Source organism: Hyaena hyaena, unplaced genomic scaffold (genome assembly GCF_003009895.1).
Source record: "Hyaena hyaena isolate Hyena2069 unplaced genomic scaffold, ASM300989v1 scaffold_491, whole genome shotgun sequence".
Classification (NCBI taxonomy): Eukaryota; Metazoa; Chordata; class Mammalia; order Carnivora; family Hyaenidae; genus Hyaena; species Hyaena hyaena.
This window is the reverse complement of record NW_024081114.1, coordinates 529,659-554,243: the sequence shown is the minus strand read 5'-3', so window position 1 is coordinate 554,243 and position 24,585 is coordinate 529,659. Positions and strand designations below refer to the sequence as shown.

At 38.4% G+C, this 24,585-nt stretch overlaps 1 protein-coding gene and 1 pseudogene across 1 annotated transcript in view; one reads left to right on the top strand and one right to left on the bottom strand.

Moving 5' to 3' along the window:
• TMEM135 (transmembrane protein 135) overlaps positions 1-20,979 on the bottom strand; it is a 239,311-nt gene extending 218,332 nt beyond the window's left edge. Inside the window, exon 1 of the mRNA XM_039254345.1 lies at positions 20,687-20,979. Coding sequence (XP_039110276.1) covers positions 20,687-20,827 — 141 coding nt within the window. The 5' untranslated portion in view covers positions 20,828-20,979. The remainder of the gene's footprint in view (positions 1-20,686) is intronic.
• A 1,020-nt stretch (positions 20,980-21,999) lies between these two features.
• Positions 22,000-22,466, top strand: LOC120246712 (annotated as a pseudogene).
• Positions 22,467-24,585: the final 2,119 nt, after the last annotated feature.

Sequence of the window (24,585 nt, the reverse complement as noted above, 5' to 3'; positions counted from 1 at the left end):
CCAGGGAAAAATATATCAAAATATATAAAATGAAAATGCAGACTACAAAACAATATTTTTTAATGAACATATGGAACAAATATGAGAATGCTATTTATTGGTTATCTCTGATGGTGGCAACATATTATTTTAATCTTCATTTTGTTTTTGGGTATTTTCCAGAAATTCTACAATAAACATATGATACAAGAGTGACGTCACCCAGATAACAGAATAGCAGATTTCAGCATTCATCCCTTCACAGAAACATCAATTTGAACTATCCATGCATGAAAATACCTTCATAAAAGTTAAGGATTCCAGGTGAGAGATTACAGCACTTGGATGGAACGCAGAAATAAGAAAACACACATAGAAAAGGGTGAGAAAGAGAACTTCATATTATGTGTATTACCTACCTCCAACACCAGACATCCCAGTGTGGAGACAGACATTCACCCAATGAAAGAAGAGTGAAGTGAGCACCTAACTTCACCACAAGTGTGTTGACCAGCCCACACAAACTGTGGACTCCAGCTCAAGGCCCATCTGAGCATAAGGCTAACTCCCAAGAAACCAGGCTCCAGTCTTATGCCAGACCTAACAGCAAACTCCAAGCCATCAGGATTGCCCCCTTGTGGGCCCCAGCACAAGGCCTACACCACTGAACCTAGGCTCTAGGCCCATCCCTAACCACCAGACCATCCAGCCAGAAGACTCCAATAGCAAGCCCATGCACAGACTTCATCAAAAAACCTATCCAAAATCTCTGGACAGTGTGATGGGTGAAAGGCTTTCACTACAAGAGACTGTAATAATGCCTGATACCTAGGTGGCTCAATGGGTTAAACATCCAACTTCGGCTCAGGTCATGATCTCATGGTTTGTGAGTTCAAGCTCTGTGTTGGGCTCTGTGCTGACAGCTCAGAGCCTGAAGCCTACTTTGGATTCTGTGTCTCCCTCTCTCTCTGCCCCTCCCCTGCTCACGTGCTGTCTCTCTCTGTCAAAAATAAGTAAACATTAAAAAGAAAATGCAGGGGCTCCTGGGTGGCTCAGTCAGTTAAGCGTCTGACTTGGTTCAGGTCATGATCTCGCAAGTCGTGGGTTCGAGCCCCATGTCCGGCTCTGTGCTGGCACTCAAAGCCTGGAGCCTGTTTCAGACTCTGTGTCTCCCTCTTTCTCTGCCCCTCCCCCACTCATGCTCTGTCTCAAAAATAAATTATAAAAAAAAATTTTAAACTCATACATACCAAAACAAAGCCACAAGGAATACAAATAAACACAAAAACAAAGGAACAAAATAAAGTACCAGTAACCAACTCTACAAAACAGAGATCTATGAACTGCCAAAGAATTCAAAATAATCATCTTTAAAAAAAATCTCAGTAAACTACAACAGAACACAGACAACTAAATGAAATCAAGAACACAATACATGACCAAAATAAGAAGTTCAACAAAGATGAAAACTAGCTTTAAAAAAAAATGTGGAGGGGCGCCTGGGTGGCTTAGTCGGTTAAGCGTCTGACTTTCGCTTGGGTCATGATCTCGCGGTTCGTGGGTTCGAGCCCCGCGTCGGGCTCTGTGCTGACTGCCAGCTCAGAGCCTGGAGCCTGTTTCAGAGTCTGTCACTCCCTCTCTCTCTGACACTCCCTTGCTCATGCTGTCTCTCTCTCTCTTCTAGAAATAAATAAAACATTAAAAAAATTTTTTAAAAAAATGTGGAGCGCCTGGGTGACTCGGTTGGTTGAGTGTCTGACTCTTGATTTTGACTCAGGTCATTATCCCAGGTTCATGGGATTGATCCTCACATGAGGCTCCACTCCAAGCACGGAGCCTGCTTAAGAGTCTCTCTCTCTCTCTCTCTCTCTCTCTCTCTCTCTCTACCTCTCTGCCCCTCTCCCTTGCTCATGCTCTCTCTCTTTTAAAAAAAGGAAAAAATACATATATTAAAAAAAGAAAACCCTAACTTCCATTTTAAAACGGAATATAGAATAAAAAGGAGAAAAAAACTCCAGAGCTGAAGACAACAATGACATAACTAAAAAAATTCCATAGATAGTTTCACCAAGAGACTAGTTCAAGCTGAAGAAAGAATCACAGAGGTAATAAAATGGCAATAAATACATATTTTTAAATAATTATTTTGAAAGTAAATGGACTAAACATTCCAATCAAAAAACAAGAGTGACAGAATAGATTAAAAAAATAAGACCCATCTATATGCTGCTTCCAGGAGAATCATTTTAAACCTAAAGACACAGGCATAATGAAAAGTGTAGGAAGAGAAAAATATTTACCATGCAAATGGATGTTAAAAGAAAGTGAGAGTAGCAATACATGTGTCATATAAAATAGTCCATAAATGAAAACAAAGACTATAACAAGAGACAAATAAGGATACTAATAATAAAGGGGACAATTCAGCAAGAAAATCTAATAATTGTAAATATTTACATACCCAACATGGAAGCACCCAAATACATAAGACAGAAAAACACATATCAAACCATACAGACTTAACAGACCATACAGACTTAACAGATACATTCAAAACATCCCATCCTAAAACAGCAAAATACACATTTTTTTCATGTGTACATGGAACATTCTCCAGAACAGATCACATATGAGCCAACACTTTCAAAAATAGACCTCAACACATTCAAAAATACCAAAATCATACTATGCATCTTTTCTGACCACAACTCTATGAAACTAGATATCAACCACAAGAAAAAATCTGGAAAGAACACATATACATAGAGATTAAATAACATGCTGCTAAACAATGAATGAGTTAACCAGGAAATAAAAGAAAAATTTAAAAGTACATGAAAACAAATGAAAATGAAAACACAATGGCTCAAAACTCCAGGGAAGAACTCCAGTTCTATAAGGGAAGTTCATAGCAATACAGGCCTATCTCAAAAAGCAAGAAAATATCAAATAAACAACCTAACCCTTCACCTAAGAGAGCTAGAAAAAGAACAACCAGCAGAAGGAAGGAAATAATAAAGATTAGAGCACAAATCAGTAATACACAAACTAAAAAAAAACAAAACAAAAACAAACAAACAAAAAAAAAAAAACAATAGAAAAGATCAATGAAACCAGAAGCTAGTTCTTTGGGGAAAAAATAGAAAAAAGAGCAAGGACTCAAATAAATAAAATCACAAATGAGAGAGAAGAAATAACAAACACCACCTCAGAAGTATAAACAATTATAAGAGAATACTCTGAAAAACTGCCAACATATGCCAACATATAGTTTTGTCTTCCAGCACAACCTGGAAGAAATGGATAAATTCCTAGAAACATATAAAATGTCAAAACTGAAACAGGAGGAAATAGAAAATTTGAACACATCAATAACCTGCAAAGAAACTGAATTAGAAATCAAAAAACTACAAACAAAGTCCAGGACCAGGTGGCTTCACAAGGAATTCTACCAAACATTTAAAGAAGAGTTGATACCTATTTTTCTCAAACTATTTTATTTTATTATTTTTTTTTAATGTTTTATTTATTTCCAGGAGAGAGAGAGAGAGACAGCATGAGCAGGGGAGGGTCAGAGAGAGAGAGGGAGTCACAGACTGAAACAGGCTCCAGGCTCTGAGCTGGCAGTCAGCACAGAGCCCGACGCGGGGCTCGAACCCACGAACCGCGAGATCACGACCTAAGCGAAAGTCGGACGCTTAACCGACTAAGCCACCCAGGCGCCCCTTTCTCAAACTATTTTAAAAAATGATAGAAAAATATGGAAAATTTCTAAATTCACCCTATGAGGCCAGCACTAGCCTAATACAAAAACCAGATACAGACACCATTAACAAAAAGAACTGCTGGCCAATATCTCTGATGAACATAGATGAAAAAATCTTCAACGAAATACAAGCAAACCAAATCCAACAATACATTAAAAAGATCATTCACCACAATCAGGTGGAATTTATTCTTGGGTTTCAAGGTGGTTCAGTATTTGCAAATCAATCAACATGATACATCACATCAGTAAGACAAAGGGTAAGAACCATGTAATCATTTCAACAGATGCAGAAAAAGTATTTGACAAAGTACAACATCCATACATGACAAAAAACCCTCAACAAAGTAGGTTTAGAGAGAACATATCTCAACATAACAGCCATATTAAGAAAAACCCACAGCTAACATCATCCATAATGGGGAATAACTGACAGCTTTTCCTCTAAGGTCAGGAATAAGACAAGTATGTCCACTCTCAACACTTTTATTTAATCTAGTACTGGAAGTCCTAACCACAGCAAAAAGAAATAAAAAGCATCCAAATCTGTAAGGAAAACTTTCACTGTTTGCAGATGACATATACCATATATAGAAAACCTGAAAAAGTCAACCAAAAAACTGCTAGTACTGTTTTAAACTAGTAAACTAGTTTAAAAAACTGCTAGTACTTTAAATTCAGTAAAGTAGCAGGATACAAAATTAGTGTATAGAAATCTGTGGCATTTTGGGGAGACTGGGTGGCTCAGTCGGTTAAGCATCCGGCTTCGGCTCAGGTCTTGATCTCATGGTTCGTGGGTTTGAGCCCCGCATCGGGCTCTGTGCTGACAGCCAGCTCAGAGCCTGGAGCCTGTTTCGGATTCTGTGTCTCTCTCTGTCTCTGACCTTCCCCTGCTCACACTGTCTCTTTCTCTCTCTCAGAAATAAATATAATGGAGGACCGTGGGGGAGAAGTGGGGAAAAATAGTAGGGGAGAAGGAAGGAGGCAAACCATGAGAGACTCTTGAATGCTGAGAACAAAGTGAGGACTGGTGGGGGTGGGGGAGAGGGGAAGGAGGCGATGGGCATGGAGGAGGGCACTTGTTGGGATGAGCACTGGGTGTTATATGGAAACCAAGTTGACAATAAACTATTAAAAATAATAATAATAATAAAATTAAAAAAAAAACTAAACAGAAAGAAATTTTAAAAAATAAATAAAACATTTAAAAAATTTTTTAAAAAAAGAAATCTGTGGCATTTCTATATACCAATAATGAAGTAGAGAAAAAGTAACTAAGAAATCAATCCCATTTACAAATGCACCGAAAATATTAATATACCTAGGAACAAACGTAACCAGACAAAAAGACCGATACTCTTAAAACTATTTAAAACAAGGAAGAAAGAATGGGGCTCCTGGGTGGCTCAGTGCATTAAGCATCCAACTTCAGCTCAGGTCATGATCTCACCATTCGTGAGTTCAAGCCCCACATGGGGCTCTGTGCTGACAGCTCAGAGCTTGGAGCCTGCTTCAAATTCTGTGTCTCTTTCTCTGCCCCTCCCCTGCTCACTCTGTCACTCTCTGCTCTCTCTCAAAAATAAATAAATATTTTAAAAAATTAAAACAAGGATGAAAGAAGTTGAAGATGACACAAAGAAATGGAAAGACATTTCATGCTCATGGATTGGAAGAACAAATATTATTAAAATGATTATCAATCTACACATTTAATTCAATCCTTATCAAAATACCAACAACTGTATTTTTCACAGAACTAGAACAAACAATCCTAAAGTTTGTATGAAACCACAAAAGACTCCAAATAGCCAAAAAATAAATAAATAAAAGTTGAAAAAGAAGAGCAAAGCTGGATGTATCACAATTCTGGACTTCAAGTTCTATTGCAAAGCTGTAGTAATCAAAACAGTACGTTACTGGCACAAAAACAGACACAGATCAATAGAAGAGAATAGAAAACCCAGAAATAAACTCACAATCATATGGTCAATTAATCTTCAACAAATCAGGAAACCATACCTAGTGGGAAAAACAGTCTAGTCTCTTCAACAAATGGTATCAGGAGAACTGGAACAGCAATGTGCAAAAGAATAAAACTGAATCACTTTCTTACACCATACACAAAGATAAATTCAAAGTGGATTAAAGACCTAAATGTAGGCGCGCCTGGGTGACCCAGTCAATTAAATGCTTGACTCTTGATTTTGGCTGAGATCATAATCTCACAGTTTGTGAGATCAAGCCCTGTGTCAGGCTCCATGCTGACAGTGAGGAGTCTGCTTGGGATTCTCACTCTCCCTCTCTGCCCCTCCCCACTAGTGCACTCTCTCAAAATAAATAAACAACTTTGGGAAAAAAAAAAAAAGACCTAAATGTAAGGCCCCAAACCATAAAAATGCTAGTAAAAAGCAAAGGCAGTAACCTCTCTCTAACATCAGCCATAGCAACTTTTTTCTAGACAGGTATCCTGAGGCAAGGGAAACAAGAGCAAAACTAAACTATTGGTACTACATCAAAATAAAAAGCTCTGCACAGTAAAAGAAACCATCAACAAAACCAAAAGGCAACCTCCTGAATGGGAGAAGATATTTGTAGATGACATATCTGATAAAAGGTTAGTATCCAATATATATAAAGAGCTTATAAAACTGAACACCCAAAAAACAAATAATTCATTTAAAAAATGGGCAGAAAACATGGACATTTCTCCAAAGAAGATATACAGATAGCCAACAGACGCATGAAAAGATGCTCATCTTCATTTATCATCAGAGCAATTCAAATCAAAATGACAATGTGGGGGCACCTGGGAGGCTCAGTCAGTTGAATGTCTGACTTCCATACAAGTCATGGTATCACGGTTCATGAGTTCAAGCCCCACATCAGGCTTTTGCTGTCAGTGCAGAGCCTACTTCGGATCCACTGTCCCCCTCACTCTGCCCCTCCAGTACTCAAGTATGATCTCTCTTTCTCAAAAATAAATAGTTATAAAAAAAAAAAACACACTACAATGTGATATCACCTAACACCTCTCAGAAAAGCCGAAATCAACAACACAAGAAATAACAGGTGTTGGTGATAATATGCGGGAAAAGGAATCCTCTCGCACTGCTGAGGGAAATGGCACTGATACAGTCACTGTGGAAAACGGTATAGAGGTTCCCCAGAAAGTTAAAAATAGAACTACCCTATGATCCAGCAATTGCACTATTGGGTATTTAACCAAAGAATACAAAAACACTAATTTGAAGGGATACATGTACCCCAATGTTTATAGCATAGCAGCATTATTTACAACAGCCAAGATATGGAAGCACCCCAAATGCCTATCAATTGATGAATGGATAAAAAAGGTGTGGAGGGAGGTGGTTGGGGGATGGGCTAGATGGGTGATAGGTATTAAGGAAGGCGCTTGTGACAACCACTAAGTGCCGTACGTAAGTATGAATCACTGAATTCTACTTCTGAAATCAATATTGCACTGTATATTATCTAGTATTTAAATAAAAATTTGAAAAGAAAAAGTATATACATAAGTATGTGAGGAAGTGATAAGTTAATTAGTTTCACTAGTAATTATTTCACTTTACATATCAAATCATGTTGAAAATTAATACATATATCAAAACATCCTGTTGAAAGATAAAAATTACTGGTCAACACTGAAAACAAATGACACAAAGAGTTCTTTATTTTCCCACTTTTAAAATTGTATCTTTTTAAAAAATAAATGGTACTGGAGGAACTTGCTATCTGTGTAGAACAAAATATTAACCTTGACCTCTGCCTCATACTATACACAAAGCTTAATTTGAGATGGATGATAGACTTAAATTGGAAAATTATAAACAGTAAAGTATCTAGAAGGATATACAGGCAAATATCTTTATGAACAATCCTGTCAAAAAACAGAGGCAGTATTAAGGATAGGCCATGATAAAAAAGAAAAAAGGATAGTCCATGAAGGGCAAATATGGTAACCAACCTGACTAACACAAAGGCTACAGACTGACGTGTGATGCATAATTGTAATTATGAGCCCCAAATTTAGGAGTTTCTCTTTATAAAAATATCACTATTAAACATCTATCAGACTTAAAGGCATTTAATCTTATTCATTTATATTCCCTTGTCTGTTTCCCCATTTAATTAGTGCAAACATTTATCACAAAGATGGCTGACTACTATTCGAATTACAACCTATGGCCGTTGACTAGAACAAAGCTAACTGGCCCTCCTCAAAGCGGCTAACTCCATGATCTTAGCCTTATTAGCACCAAAGTCCAATTCAGCAGTCTTTCTTGGCCCCCAAGTTTGATCACTAAATCTTCTAGAAGACTATTTCTAGAGGGACTGACAAACCTAGTTCCTTTGGAAAATAAGAAATAAAAATTCTTCACAATAAGAAAGAGTTGGTGGGTGCCAAGGTGGATCAGTCAATTAAGCAACAGACTCTTGATCTTGGCTCAGGTCATGATCCCACAGTTCGTGGGTTCAGCCCCATGTCAGGCTCTGTGATCATAGTGCAGAGCCTGCTTGCAATTCTGTTCTCTCTCTCTCTGCCCCTCCCCCACTCTCACTCACCCTCTCAAAATAAATAAATAAGCTTAAAAAGTGATATTTTAAAAAATAAGAAGAGTTGGTTTCATGTTTTATGTATTTAATCTTTCTTAAAGTAATCACTAGTAAAAAAATGATTTATTTAAAGTAGGGTCTCTCAACATTGACCTATCAACATTTGGGGCCAGGTCGCTTGCTATTGTGGAGGACTATCCTATATATTATGTCTAGCAGCATCTCCTGTCTTCTACTCTCCAAATACCAGCAGCTACTCTGAGCTGTGACAACCAAAAATGTCTAGAGGTAGTGCCTAATGTCTCCTAGAAGGCAAAATTACCCCATATTCAGAACTGTTTTAAAGAAAATAGCATAATGAATCTATGTTTTTAATATTTTATTTACAGAATATTTATAAATTTAACAAACACTGTGTGCCAGGTACTGCTCTAAACACCATACAAATGTTGACTCACATAAGTCTTCACAGCAGTGTGAGATGGGCATGACCAATATCCCCTTACATAAGAAAACACGGGCACAAAGAGATTAAGTTGCCCAAAGTCACACACCTAATTAAGTAGCAGATCAGGAAGTGAGCTCAAGTGGCTTCAGAGTCCATGCTCTTTAACCACCATACCTGACACTGAAGTCTATTTTATTTTTTTAATGTTTATTTATTTATTTTGAGGGAGACTGAGAGAGAGAGAGAGAGAGCGCACCAGGAGGGAGAGTGAGAAAGAGAAAATCCCAAGCAGGCTTCAGGCTGTCAACACAGAGCCCAATGAGAGGCTCAATCTCAAGAATCCAGGGATCATGACCTGAATTGAAATCAAGAGTCGGAAGCTCAACCGACTGAGCCAACCAGACACCCCAAAGTCTGACTATTCCAAATGAGGACAAATAATATTTATCCATAGTGCATGTTACAAATAGAAATGTATGATATACTATCCCCTACAGGAGTTTAGGCTGCTCGTCCTGGAAAAAAAACACAAAAATATAGGAAAAATACAACTGAGATATATAAATAACCTAACGGGATATTAATAAATTTGGTACATACATAAACTAGTGACCTAACCTCAGGGGAGGACTAAGTCTTGATGATGACTCCAGAGGGAGAAATTACATTCCCAGTCAACAAAAGCAAAAGATGAAAGACAACGGAAACACAAATTACTAAATCAGTAAGTAAAGAATTAATCCCAACAGAAGAAAGTAGCAACAACCACTTGTGCAACGAACTTTACTCTTTATTTTCTTCCACCATGTTAGTACTTTTCAAATAAATGAGATGACAAATATACTCTGCAGAGTAAGTGGCATATAGTAGACACTTAAAAATGTTGCCTTCACTCTAAACAATCGCTCCCTGATCCGACCCAAGTTCCTTTTTGTTTTATGCAAGTTTTAAGTAATTTGCAGAGATTTCTGTCTGTGTAATTAAGATGCTTGAAAAAATAAATGGCAACTGAGAACTCAGCTACACCTCATATCCTCATCCTACTTTCTCTTGTAACAGCATTGTCAGGGAGTCCTGCTGTTCAACCACAGATCATAACAGTTAAAACCAGAAACAGACAAGACTGGTTCACTCTTGCTCTAACTAAAACCTATTATGCTTATTTCTTATCTCACTTTCTTGAGTCACTGAGGAAGACATTTGGCAGTGACTGGAACATTCCAACCACCAGACCAGAAAAACTCTGATAGCAACAGAATGTCTAGAAAACTACACACCCACACATCCCCTTCCCTGCCCATGGTCAGTGCTGAATACATGCTGACCCTAACCCATGATCACATTCTCTATGCCTGCTCTCTAGGCCATATCACCCCAGTCTCTCTCCATAAATCTCTAGGTGTGGGCAGAGAAGTCGGTTGTTAAGGTCTGACTCCCCTGTCTACTGCCAACACCCAAAATAATTTCTCCCTTTCTCTTTTCCAAACCCTCATCTCTTGAGTTACTGGCTTCTCCTGCCATGCATTTATCCAAGTTTGTTCCACAACATGTTGGCAAACCCAACCAGGAGCTGTGCTCTCCATCTGTCCAGTCCCCTCAGGATTCCCAGGATAGAGCAGTTCACCTGGGCAGCGCCACGCGGATGGATCCCCATTCACTTCCTGAGTTAGCGACTGTGGTAGATCCACTAGGTAACTGGATCAGTAGATATTAGGAGTGTTTACTATAACCTAATTGTTACATGGTCAGGAAAGAGCCGTGCTGCATTATTCAGGGAAGTTATGTGGTCCTTATGAGAATCAAAACTAAACCACATTTTTTATAAGACCATCAGGTTCAAAATGAAAACAAAACTTCAAAGAACAGAACTAGAATAGGATATTCATCTAGGGTCAGAATACTTCCTACATCTTTCCTCTAACAAATTTCAAAATCTTTTTTTTTAATTTTTTTTTTTAATGTTTTATTTATTTCTAGGAGAGAGAGAGAGACAGCGTGAGCAGGGGAATTTTCAAAATCTTTTTAAAAGATAAGACCTGAGGGTGCCAGGGTGGCTCAGTCAGTTAAGCATCCAACTTCAGCCCAGGTCATGATCTCACGGTTCCATGAGTTCTAGCCCCACATCAGGCTCTGTGCTGACTGCTCAGAGTCTGAAGCCTGCTTCAGATTCCGTGTCTCCCTCTCTCTCTTTGCCCCTCCCTGCTCACTCTGTCTCTCTCTGTCTCTCAAATATAAATAAAAATTAAAATTAATAAGTAAATAAATAAGTAATAAGATTCATGTTGGGGCTCCTGGGTGCTCAGTCGGTTAAGTGTCTGACTTTGGCTCAGGTCACGACTTCACAAATCATGAGTTCAAGCCCTGCGTTGGGCTCTGTACTGACAGCTTGAAGCCGGGAGCCTACTTTGGATTCTCTCTCGGCCCCTCCCTTTGTGCACATGCACTCTCGCTCTCTCTCTCAAAATAAATAAATATTAAAAAAATTTTAAATAATAACAATAAGACCTCATTTTAAAAAATACTTAGAATAGTAAAGGAGGTAGAATTACTTTACTGTAACAAATAAATTTACACAGCAGGTGTTGGCTAATTATGTGTCAACTTGACTGGACCATATAATGCCCAGACATGAATTTGATCAATCATTATTCTGGGTGCGTCTGTGAGGGTTTCTAGTTAAGATTAACATTTTCAGTAGACCAAGTAAAGCAGACTGCCCTTCCTCAGGTGGGTGGGCCTCATCCAATAAATTGAAGACCTAACCAAAACAAAACAGTTGAGTAGAGGAAAGTTCTCTTGCCTGCCTGCCTTCAAGCTGGGGAATTAGTCTTTTCTCTTTTCATCTCCAAAATGAAACATCCCCTCCTCTTGGTCTTAAGCGTGAGTGAGGGCTTTCAGACTTGAACTTATACCACTGGCTCTCCTGTGTCTCCAACTTGCCAACTGTAGATCTCAGGACTCCTCGGCCTCCATAACTGTGAGGCAATTCTTTTTAATAAATCTGTGTGTGTGTGTGTGTGTGTGTGTGTGTGTGTACACATACATACCCTTATGGTTCTAGGTCTGTGGAAAACCCCAAAAAATACACTACATTTAAACTGCTTCTAACATCTTCATTTATTTCAAATATATTTTTTAAAGCTTATTTACTTAAGAGAGAGAGAGAGAGAGCACACACAAGCAGAGGAGGGGCAGAGAGAGAGAGGGAGAGAGAGAATCCCAAGTAGGCTCCAGGCTGTCAGCACAGAGTCCAACATGGGTCTCAAACCCATGAATCGTGAGACCATGACCTGAGCTGAGATCAAGAGTGAACGCTTAACTGACTATGACACCCGGTGCTCCCCAATATCTTCGTTTTTAAGGTCAAAACTACAAGCTACAAGGGCGCCTGAGTGGCTCATTGGGTTGGGCATCTCCTGATTTCGCCTCAGGTTATGATCCCAGGGTTATGGGATTGTGCCCCCCCCCCCCGCCCTTCAACTCCACAAGGAGCCTGCTTGAGATTCTCTCCCTCTCTCTCTGCCCCTCCCTCCCTTCCCCCCCCTCAAAATAAACTGTAAAGATTTTAAATAAAGACAAACTTGAAAGTATACTTTAAATAGAGACAAAATATGATCAAGAACAAGTCTCAGATTGAGCCTTACGTACGTTATACCCATCTTCCAAATCAAGTAATATTAGTATTTTTTGTAATTTAGGGGTAGGGAGTCTTGAGAACACACACCTGTTACTTCCACCTAATACTATAACCTAAAACCAAAACATTTTTCATACCCTGTCATCTTCTATATACTTAAGTACAAATATCATGGGCTCAATATGAAATACCTTAATTAATGAAGAAAACTTCTAATAATACACTTCTTATTGAAGAACATTATTCAGATGAAAAACAGAAAGTATGCACATATATTCCAATCTCTCCAGTAATACTGGGTATACTGAATGAATCCTTAAAACAGAATTAAAGAGTTCAAGCCAGAGAAATAGGAACAACTGCAGCAAGAAATCACAGATATCAGGGGATTATGCAGACTGAAAAATACCAAACTGCTTCATCATTGGTTCATATATAAAATTCTATAAACAGAAAACAGAGCCATTCTCCAAAACTGTATTTGTACAGACATATTTGCTAAAACTCACTCATACTGAAGCCAAATAATTAGCCCAGCAACTATTTGTTAGATCTAACATCTCTTACTATTTTTTAATGGAGATAACCCTAATCATCTACCTGAACCAGAAAATAAATTTAACCACAAATTTAACCAAGAGAAAAAAAGAAAAGAGCACAGAAGAAAGCTTTAAAAAGATGCTTAACCTCCTAGATCCCACAATTTTGTCTTAAACATCCTTGATTTACCTTTAAGTGAATAAAGACAAACAGGTTAAAACAGCTTTTCTAACATTTGTAACTGACATTTGCAATCTTTTGTAACTGAAAACTCCTGAGACTACCTTGATTTAAAATATAGATTTTATTAGAGAGGAGATTCAATTTCAGCAAATCTAGTAATCAAGATGTTTGTATGGTCTGAGACAGCTTATGGCTTCAAGTTTAAATAAGAGCCAAAGTCAAAAGGAAAGAAATAAAAATCTTGGCCAGGATACTGGATTTAAGAAATCATTAAACACTCTCTATAAAGTAATTGCTTCTTTTTCTCTCAATTTCCTCATGGTAAAATTTGAGTTTTGTGCCATAAATGGTGAATCTGATACATACGTACTTTATATATATTCATATATTCACTATGTCTCTTCATTGGGAAAGCCTTCCCAAACCTACCATACCAGAATGGGTCCTCTTGTAACACTCTTTAGTAACACTGTGTACTTCTTAATACTTAACACAGTTGAAATCATTTTCTTGTCTATTCAAGTTTATCTTTCCCCTTAACTGTAATGTCCAAGTACCTCTTGTTCCCCCACCACTGTATTTCTAACTCATTGTAGGCAATCTGTAATATGTGAAGAATGAAACAAAGGTAGGAGAGTGGGAGGAAATCAATTTCGGTAAGTATAGTTATATCAACACTCCATGGGTTCCAAATGGAACTAAGAGCACACTCTGAAATTCAGTCTGATCCTGATTAATTCAGTATCCCCTCAGTGTGAGAGTTTCTGAGGAACAAGTCCGAAAAAAAAAAAAAGGTCCCATGTCTACTTTCTTCAAGGTTTAGAAATCACTAATGATGGGAACAAGCCTCCTTCCATCACTGACAAAAGATACAAAGGTATCTCTGAGGCAACTCCCAAAATGGATTAATCACAATCCACACTGCCAAAATCAAGTTAGAATCAAGAAACCCATGCAACCTGACACATGTAATAAATCAAAAGACAAAATAAATGGTAGTAAGTTGAAAACACTGTAAATTCAGCATTCTTGTAAAAGAAACTGCTCAACTCTAATGATATTTGATTAGCATTCTTCCTTCATTTCACACTTCTTTTCACATATAAGTTCATTTTACTGAGTATTTTCTAATGCAGCTAAAAGCAAAATTACTTAAAGTCTTCTTTCATTCACTTCAATTATTGATTCTCCTCAAGTATAATTATGAGGAGAGTACAATTATACAGTTTGTAATATCAACTGACAATACTAATTTGATTCCTCAATAAATAAGACTCATTAAGAAATACATTTTAACTATACTCTTAGTGTCCCAAGAAGAAACAGACATATTAAATATGAAGGAAAAAATTTTTTAAAAAACCTCAAATGGCAACACTCTTTAAGAGAAGATCAATTAATAGGGAAAAAAAGCTAAAATTAATGATAAACCAACAATTTTAAAGTTTGACCTTGTGTCAGCAGAGATTCAAACAAATCTTTAACATGATACTATGTTATAATAAAATATTTTAAGGCCCCTAATCATCAAAGGATCAACTAATATTATGCATTAGTATGTGGCTTATACAATCTCAGAGATATAAACATATTTCACATCACCATACTATACAAGTATTGCAAGAAATTGTACCAATATGTTCTGAAAAGACTCCAAAAACTTTTTACTTAGCTCTTTGTTAAGCAGTCATTTCAATTAACTTCCCTTCCCTAATTATCACCTAGCACAGTACCTGTAGATAGTCAATTAACATTTGATGAACAGATTATAAATCTATTATCAAAGTGTCCTACCACATTATCACATAGATAATTATCCACATAGATTTATGGGATCTAAGTTTGTGCTTCAGCCTTTTAATCCAGGTTGACTTGTCATAATCAATAAAAGCAATTACTTATATGTATATTGCTTATGCACATATATGAGGTAGGATTTTTTTCTCTCAAAGTCAAACTCAAAAAAAGGAAGCCACCTTGTATTAGTTTACTCCTTAGAAATGTTCATGCTTTTGACAATCTGTTATCCAATAGAAGATATTCCTCGGAAATCAAGAGCTCTCTACTCTAATTAATAAAACTTAGATTTAAAAATATAAATCATGTAATTGTCTCTGGGTGGAGGTAAATAAACAAAAAGTGAAAATAGTATGATATGTAATCAAGCAAGCAACAAGATCACATACGACTCTGTACACTATGGTAAAGCTTGCACATTAATCAAGTTGGAAAACCACTGGAGAATTCTGAGCAGAATAACAAGTACTGATTTATATTTCTAAAAAATAGGAGATAGATATTTTACCCCCATTTTTTGATGAGAATACTGAGGTTCAAATATGTTAAGAACCTTGCTCAAGGTCACTAAACTAATATGTAGCAACACTGAAATTCAAGCCCATGTTCTTCCTACTTCTTAACCCTCCCAAAACTCTCTGCTCAAGATTTTTCTGCAACATTTTCTTTTTAACCTCTTTATACCTCTGGCTGTTTCTTTCATACTTTTTCCTCTACTCCAAAAACAAACATTCCTCAGATTATCTTCTCTTTCTAAACTCTCTCCCTTACTGACCTAAGGATCTCTCTTCCTTATTGACCTACCATAACTTCAACTCTCATCTCTATTCTTACGACATCCTAACCTAAATCTCCAGCCCCACCCTCGCTCTGAAAGAGCAACTCTACATTTCTCAATGCCTCCTGGTCATTCTCCACTCATAAACTGCACTAGTAGCTAAAATTCAAAATGCCCCTGGGCAATCCACCCTATTTCAATGAAAATACTTTCTCCAAAGCACTACCTTCTACTCATCCCAAGAAATAAGGCTTATAATTGTATAGTGTCATTTAATTCTTTCCCCTACTTTACAAGTGAGTCACTAAATCTAATCAAACAATTCTATAAACCACTGCCACATTAAGCTTTCTGAAACAACCTCAAGCATACCTCCCTCCCCCCACCCCCGGCAACTTTTAGTGATTGCCTACTATATGAAATAAAATCCAATTCCATCTGCCATTCCCCAATGCATACGATACCCTATTCTACCTGAATGTCTTAGTTTAAACCATTCTTTTCCCTTATGCATCACCTATTCTACCTTTCCAAATCATACTTTTCCTTCAAGGACAGGGAAATGCCACCTTTCCCATTAAACTTCCCCTTATCTTCCATTCAACTGTAATCTACTTCTGATCTCTCAAACCATTTGCTCTGTGCCATATAGTATTATCTCAATGAATTTATATTACAGGGTACTACATGCCTTATCTCCCCTCCTGGACTATGAACTCAATGTAAGAAATACATCCCATTCATTTTTTTACTCTTTACCATACCACATGGCTTACAGTTACTATTAACAGAACCCTGCAAATAGCAGACTCAATAAACAACTGGTAAGTGAATGGGGGTAAATCTTCCAAATACCAATAGTCTAGGTTCAGATACTATAAAAACTAATCATCAAACTTCAGTATCCTCTTCATTAGTATATATCTTTTCATCAATATTTATCAGTAAATAATAATTTAGAAACGTTTTAGAGTCCAAAGTTCATGACAAATATAATTTTCTAAGTAGTAAATAAGAGGTCTGGTGATTCAAAATAATCTGCATCACAGTGAATCAACTAGAGTTGAATATGAAGGCAATCTGATGAAAAGGGATTACCAGTATGGATCTGGTCCTCTCACTCCTCCGGTAGGTTCCTCTCTCTACCAAATTATTTTAAGATGATAAACTTTCCCGATAGAGAACTACTCCCTTTGATGTAAAAAGAGTTTTCTAGCAATGATGTAAAGTAAATAATGCTGACATTGAAAAATACATATTAAGGGTGTGAAGGCTGTTTAAGTTTTTTTTAATCAACCAAACATCTGTTTTAATAAGAATCTACTGACTCAGAAACATGAACAGTAATGGATCATAGTTATTTAGATCCTATATTCCAGTACTTATTAATTTTTATCCCTGATCTATGATAACTAAAAAGGCAAACAACAGTAAACCAGATTTGGCCAGACAGCTGCTACAGGAAAGGGTGAGCTGAGGAGTGTTTAGTGTAATATACAACTTCAACTTTCAACTAAAAATGATGTGTTGGAACTATACTTTGTACTCAATCAAATAAATCATATATTAGAAACAAGTTCAACAAGCTCAAAATGTCATGTTGATGAATAGGAAAATTTGTAATTTAATTACTTATTTAAAAAAAAGACCAAATGACTCTTAAATCTCTAAAGTTATAACTGTGTAAAAATCATCACTTATTGAATGGAAAGATAAAGTGAGTCCCTTACCTCTACCCACTAAGCCAGGCTTTATATAAAAAAAAAAAAAATTCCAAGATCTCCAAAGGTCAAAGAATCCAAACAGATATTCTCAGGCATTCTGTGACTTCAGCGTCTTTCTTTTCTTTTTTTAAGTAAAAACAAAACCAAACGACCTATTATCAAGAACTTCAAAAAGTCTCACTGCTGGTCTCTCTGTTGGTCTCGTTTTCTCTAGCAAACCCGCTCAACCACTGCCTTTACAAACTCAGTCCACACTCTGTGTCACAAGTACTTTACATATTAGATCACATTTAATCTCCACAAAGACCTCCCAAGTTAAAAGTTACGGTTTCTCCAATATTGCAGACACAGAAATTGAGGTTTAGAGTGGCTAGGTAATTTGTCTGAGGTTACCCAGCTAGTAAGCAGTGAGCTACAATTCTAACATGGGCAATTTGATCCAGGGTCCAGGATCCTGCCTCTAGGCCACACTAAAATACATAAATCTGAACAGCCTCTTGGAAGTGGAATCAAACTTTGGAAGTATTGTAGAAGTACCATTTTTTCCATAAAATAAAACTGTGTGAGAATATTAAAAAAAAAAAAAGACCTAAGTCCACATTAATGGTTCTTCATCAGTGGTTTCCAGACCTTTTGCAACTAACTAGAGACTGTCCATAAGCTGTTTTTTTATTTCTAACAATTCCAACTCTTGTTAAATGTTTATTCAGTCTAGAGGTGATGAACTGATAACAAGTTAGATAATACGGCTCACAAGGAATAAATATTATATAATGGTACATATATGTATTTACAAATATTCTCTACAAATATTTGTACTCTGAAGAACAGTATAAACATCTAGCAGTCAGTGAAAAGGCAGGTTTTTAATATTCCTTCCCAAAAGTGCAAAAAGCTGTACTCTAGAGTCAGCTACCTGTAAATGCCAGTACCCTTGAATCTGGAGGTTCTGAAGAAATCATCTAGAAAAAGCATAATTAAGAGTGGTCTTAGGGGCGCCTGGTGGCTTGCTCAGTTGGTTAAGTGACCAACTTCAGCTCAAGTCATGATCTCACAGTTCATGAGTTTGAGCCCCATGTCGGGCTCTGCTGATAGCTCAGAGCCTGGAGCCTGCTTTGGATTCTGTGTCTCCCTCTTTCTCTGCCCCTCTCCCACTTAAGCTCTCTCTCTCCCTCTCAAAAATAAATAAACATTAAAAAAGAAAAAAAAAAAAAAGAATGGTGTTAGGGGTGCCTAAGTGGCTTAGTCGCTTAAGCAACTGTTGATTTTGGCTCAGATCAAGATCTCATATTCATGAGATCTAGCCCGGGGCCTGCCTAAGACTCTCTCTCTCCCTTTCCCTCTTAGAAAGAAAGAAAGAGAGAGAGAGAGAGAGAGGAAGGAAGAGAGAGAGAGAGAGAGAGAGAGAGAGAGAGAAAGAAAGAAAGAAGAAAAGAAAGAAAAGGAAGGAAGAAAGGAAGAAAGAAAGGAAAGAAAAGGAAGAAAGAACGATGAAGAAAGGTAGGAAAGAAAAGAGAAGAGAAGGAAAGAAAGGAAAGAAGGACGGAAGGGTCTTAGGGTCTTAGAAACCCCTGAGTGAGTTAAGTGAGCAAGTTTTCCTTCTTAAAGAAGGCACCTAAGAACCTGAACAACATAGAATCCATCCCCCTAAATGGGCAACAGTGCATTCTAAATTTGTATTCTAAATTATGGAGGGCACTAGCTTTCACTCATTTTAATGGTAGCCTACAGTTAAAACAGTTCAACAACTGTTTCGTGTTGTTGTATTTGTTTGTGTGTATATATGTATGTATTGTGTGGAAAGGGGTACCAATTGTTCTGAGTGTGTGGTAGTAACTAACATTCTCTCTTACACTGCCTTAGATCTGCCAAATATCTCCATACACCTGACCTATTCATGAGTTCATTAATTCACATCTGTACTCATGCAGACATTTATTAAGCACTTACAGTACTGTGCTAATTCTGAATACAAGCCACCATCCTAACAGGACACTAAAGAAACATTATTCAAAGTTAGACTCTTGATCCAACATCATCAATATTACCCGGGAGTCTGTTAGAAATGCAGAATCTCAGGCCTCACCCAGACCTACAAAATCAGAAACTCTCGTTTTCATTTTCACATGATGGGGGAGTGGGGAGTGTCTTAACATATATTAAAGTCTGGGCCTGTATGATTAAAATGAAACTGACTTCTGCAAGTCCAGAGAAAGTTACAATCTTCTTTGTTATCTCTGTAAGAAACAATCAGACTTTTCAAGAAGTACTGCAAATATAGCCATGACACAGTTGCAAGAATATTAGGCTATAAGTCCAAATTATTACTCAATGAGAAGTAAAAACTGACCATCCACTGAATATCCAATAAAACTCTAAGGAAACATACAAAAGATATGATCTCTGCCTTCTTCGGACACATACTCTCCCCAGAAAGAAAATGAGAGGGCGAACTTGGATAGCCAAAGTAATACATCTTTAATATCATGGACAAGGTTATTGGAAAGAAAGATGCTGGTGAGAACACTTAAACACAAACTTCTTTTAACAGTTCTCAGTGGTACATATATGTATTTGCAAATACTCTCTACTAAAAACTCCCAAACCTAAATTGCTTGGGTGACCTAAAGTCAGATCTTTTAATCATCTTCACTGATTCTGTGGAGAACCATCCTTTAAATTGGCACCCTAAATCTCAACCAGGAGTCTACTCTGTGAACCTGCAGCAACACTTGCAAAACAATCAAGTCACAATACTGTCGTCTCAAACCAAGACAAGATCTGAGCCCGCAGGGATTTGCTGTCAAATAGGTCCTTTTAAAAGGGGAAGGTGGAGGGGTTGTTACAGAGGGAATCAGAGGAAAGACTGCAGGCCATTTCTCATCGCCTCGCTGACCTACAAACTCCTCTCAATCATAAGGCAAGATTAAAAAAATTTACTGCAGTTCCCTTAATTCACCATTTTAAGTGTCCTAACTTAATTTTAAAGTTGGGAGCCCATCCTCTTCCCATCAACAGGCATTCGGATGACAGCTCAGCCTCAAGTTCCCCTCCCCCTTCTCCCGCCGAGTGTTGCATTTGGGATATCTGCCCCCTTGAGACCTCCCCCATCCCACCCACAACCCCCAAAACACTCTGGTCCCTCCAAATGAGAACCCCACACAGAGCGAGTCGCCCAGGCCGCTGGGAAGCACAATTGCACTCCCTGGCCCACCCTCCACACTAAGCTCGCCCTGGGGGAGGGGCTGTCGGAGCTCACCAAGTACAGGGGGGCGTAAATCTTCAGGGACTCCACCAGGGCGCCCCTGGTGATCTGCACGAAGGAGACCCCACAGGAAGGGTGCCAAGTGTGGCCGATCTCGTAGCAGTTATGAGGGATGGACTTGCTGAGAGCCGCCATGACGGGGAGCCGAGCGGACGGGCAACGAGGGGGTGAGCCAGAGCTCGTGAGGCAGCTAGGCGGGAGGCAGCCGCGCGCGCGTCCAACTGCAGCCGGCGCGCGGGGCTGGCCGCTGGAGTGCAGAATAGAGGGGAAAGGTCACGCGAGCAGGGTTACTCTGGGCCAAAGTCCTCGGATGTTGAGGGCTCAGCGTATCGCAGCACGAGGGGGCGGGGCGCGCACCGGGGAGGCGGGGAGAGGCGGAGCGTGCGCGCGCCCGGCACTCGGAGCCCTGGGCGGTGCGGGGAGCGGAAGGGGTAAGAGCGCGTCTGCCGGACGCGCCTGTCCCTCCGCTGCCCACGTCAGCCTCTCGCTGGCCCGCAACGCCTGCGACCGGTGAACAGTGGCAGGTGGCTTGGGTCACACTGGACTCGTCTCTGTCCTCACAAAGCCCTGCCAAGTAGAACGGAGGGCAATGGAAGAAAGGGATAGAATGTCTTCGTTGGGAGCTGGTGGAGGAAGCCGGTTGCCACTAGAGAACCTGGACAGGAGCTGCCAGCTCCCCTTCCCTAGACTACCCGGTAATAAATGGCTAAGGCTGCCTTCTGGTTGCGACCGCACTGCTCCAGATTGCTGGGCCTTCTATTCTGCGGTGTCTGAGAAGCTTGACAAATGTGTTAGGAAAATTTATTCACTTCCTGTGTGGGGAAAAGGGCAGTAGATCATCCTGTCCAAACCCTGGGCCACTGGGCGATTCTTTCTACAGTGCACATGACAATCATCGGCCAAATGGTGCACAGAGTAGAGGAGGCAGTGGTCTCAGAATTCACACCCCATGGGGAGCTTGTCCATTAATTGGCATAACAAGGGACCTGTGTGACCTATGAATCATATAACCCCTCTAAATGTCCGTTTCCTCATCTATAATAACCTAGGTTCCTTGGCATCCTAAATTCTATAGCTTCTTAAAACAGGAGCTTACTACCTTTAGAGGAGTCCCATTCTAATCAAGCCTTCTTTCATTCTACAAAGTTGTAGAGAGCAGATACTATTTTCCTGGCACTGTTCTAAACTTTTGTTCATTCAGATATGACGAGGAGAGACAAAGTTTTGACCCGCTCCTCTTCCCACTCCCACGGGGTTTGAGCCTGAGCTGCTGCAGGCCGCTGTTACTGTGGTTTCTGGAGTTACAAATGAACGATGATGTCAACAAAGTTGTTAATGATATGAAAGTAAGGAAATCTACACAAGAGATCAGAAAATATTAAGAAATTCGTTCTCTTCTGTTTATGTGATGGCAAAAGAAATCATTGCTACAGAAAGCAAAGCACATCTTGGTGGGCAACCCCAGTGATACTGTTAGAGGGCCCCTACACATCTTTTGTGAAGTTGCTATCTCTGATTCCAATTAGCTTTGTATGATGCACATTCACAACAAGAGTCTTTAAGAAAGAAGACCTAGTATTTAAACTCTGGGGTCCTGAAAGTGCACTTTATAAAGCGAGATGATTTATGCTAGCTCTAAAGATGCCTTTAAAACGAAATTTACAGGTATCACACATACCTAGCAAGTATGGCTTGGATAATATTAAGGAGTATTCTTCACTTGGACAGAAACAAAGGCAACATAGTAGTCTCACTTGAAGGAAAACCCTTTTAAAATGACAAATACCATCTGGATGTTAGGGAACTTCCACTTCTCCAGCTGTCAACAGGCATATTGTATGAGGTTTTGTTCTGTTTCTTGCCCTTCTCAATGGGCCCTACCAAAAACAATGAATGAAAGAAGTATCATTCATTCAAGCAGCCCATCAGTGATTGCTGTTAGAATGTTTCATACTGTTACTTCTATGTGGAACCCAAGGAATGCCATCCATCATATTTTAACCAGAAGCACTGGTTATATGCCTCTCTTGCAGCAAGTACTACAATGAATGTAATTGTCAATGTGAATAGCCTAGAATACTGCCAAGGGTAAGTTAATTAAATGCACTGAAAGTAGTATTCACCTGTCAGATGGCAAACTTTATTATTATTTATACTTGTACTTGATTACAGTTCTGTGATGCTTTGGCATTCATATACCTCACCTTCCTTGGCAAGTCTATTTTTATGACATGACAGGATGGATATAACACATACATTGAAAGCACTGTTTTGTAATGACTTTAACCCCCTACTCCCGAAAGGAATGCCAATTAACTTGTATTAACTGAGTCCTCAACTTATCCTCATACCCCAGTGTTCATTCCCATTACCTATGTATCTTAAAAGGAATAGCTGTCATGACTGTCTTTTTGTTTACCGTTCAGTGTATAGTACTGAATAAGTATAGTTTCGTTTACTGTGTGAGTCTTACAACACTAAAGCTATTTTTAATATCAGCCATCATGGCAATTTCTGTATAAATGAACCTTAATTGGAACATTATTTTTAAGATCAAACTCCTCATCCTCACAAAAATGGCCACATTGCAATAAAAATTATACATATTACAAAATGTGGGGGGTTTCTATTTTCATGAAACTAGCATTCTAGAGAAGAAGATGAAAAATAGGCAAAAAGATTACACAAGATGATGTCATTGGTGTAATAATAATATAAGACAGTATAAATAAGGTAAAATAAGATAGTTGTTTAAAGTCAATAAAAGAGGAGTGTCCATTGATGAAAAGCCCAAAATAGCAGTGATAAAAAGATTAAAGTTTCTCCTTCGTTCAGATAAACATAAGCAGTCCCTAGGCTAAGAGGATGGCTCCATAACTATCAGTGATCCCAGAATCTTGACAGGTTGCTTTACCAACTTGTACCTATGCTTTCCAGCCTGACTTATAAGATGACACCCACATGCCAGCTTGGAAGGCCAGCAAAAGAGGAAGAGAAGACCTACTTGCTCTCTTTAAAAAGCTTTCCCAAAAGATCTACTCCTTATATCCCATTGAGCAAAGCTTAGTCACATGGCCACACTAAGTTTCAAGGGAAGCTGGGAAATGAGGCTTTTTTATTTTTTAATTGGCTAGACAAATGCCCAGCTAACATTTAGGGTTTTATGACTGAACAAAATGGGAAAAACAGATACTGTGTCTGCCATATTTCTATGCCTCTAGCTACTCAAATTTCTGGGCACATTCTTCTTCCCATAGATAAACATACCTCCCCTTCCCGAAGGGGAAAACCTAAAGTCCCATGCAGTTATCCTATCCTATTCCCAGGACAAAATATAGCTCTGCTCTCATGATCTGGTTATCTCCAGGCTTAACATACCCAATCTACAATGGTGGGACAAGAACATGATAATCACAAATTATTTAAAATTTCCAATTCATAATATGAGAGGATCAGAAACACAACATAAACCTGGCCACAGAAATTACAGGAATAGAAATGCAGGTTTATCCTACTTAATTTTAATAAGCCATCCCTGAAAATCTGATGGTCAGCAAGAAAATGCTAACTGGGAGCCTATTTTTAACTAGGAAAAAATAAAATGTGTTACACATCAATCCCCAAATTCCTAACACGTATTTAAAAATTTTTTAAATGCCAATACAAGTAACAAACTATCATGTTAGTATTTACAATCCTTAAAAAGTAGCATTTTATCACCAGTTAATATAGTTGCCAACTATCTGTTGCTTTTAAATGTAATAGCACACATAGTTTGCATGCATAATGATTAACATTATGTTTGCCATGCACAACAACAAATATATACCAATAGCTAAGGAAATTTTAAAATTACAATTAAAGCAAGCAATTTTTCTAGTTAACTGTTAAAT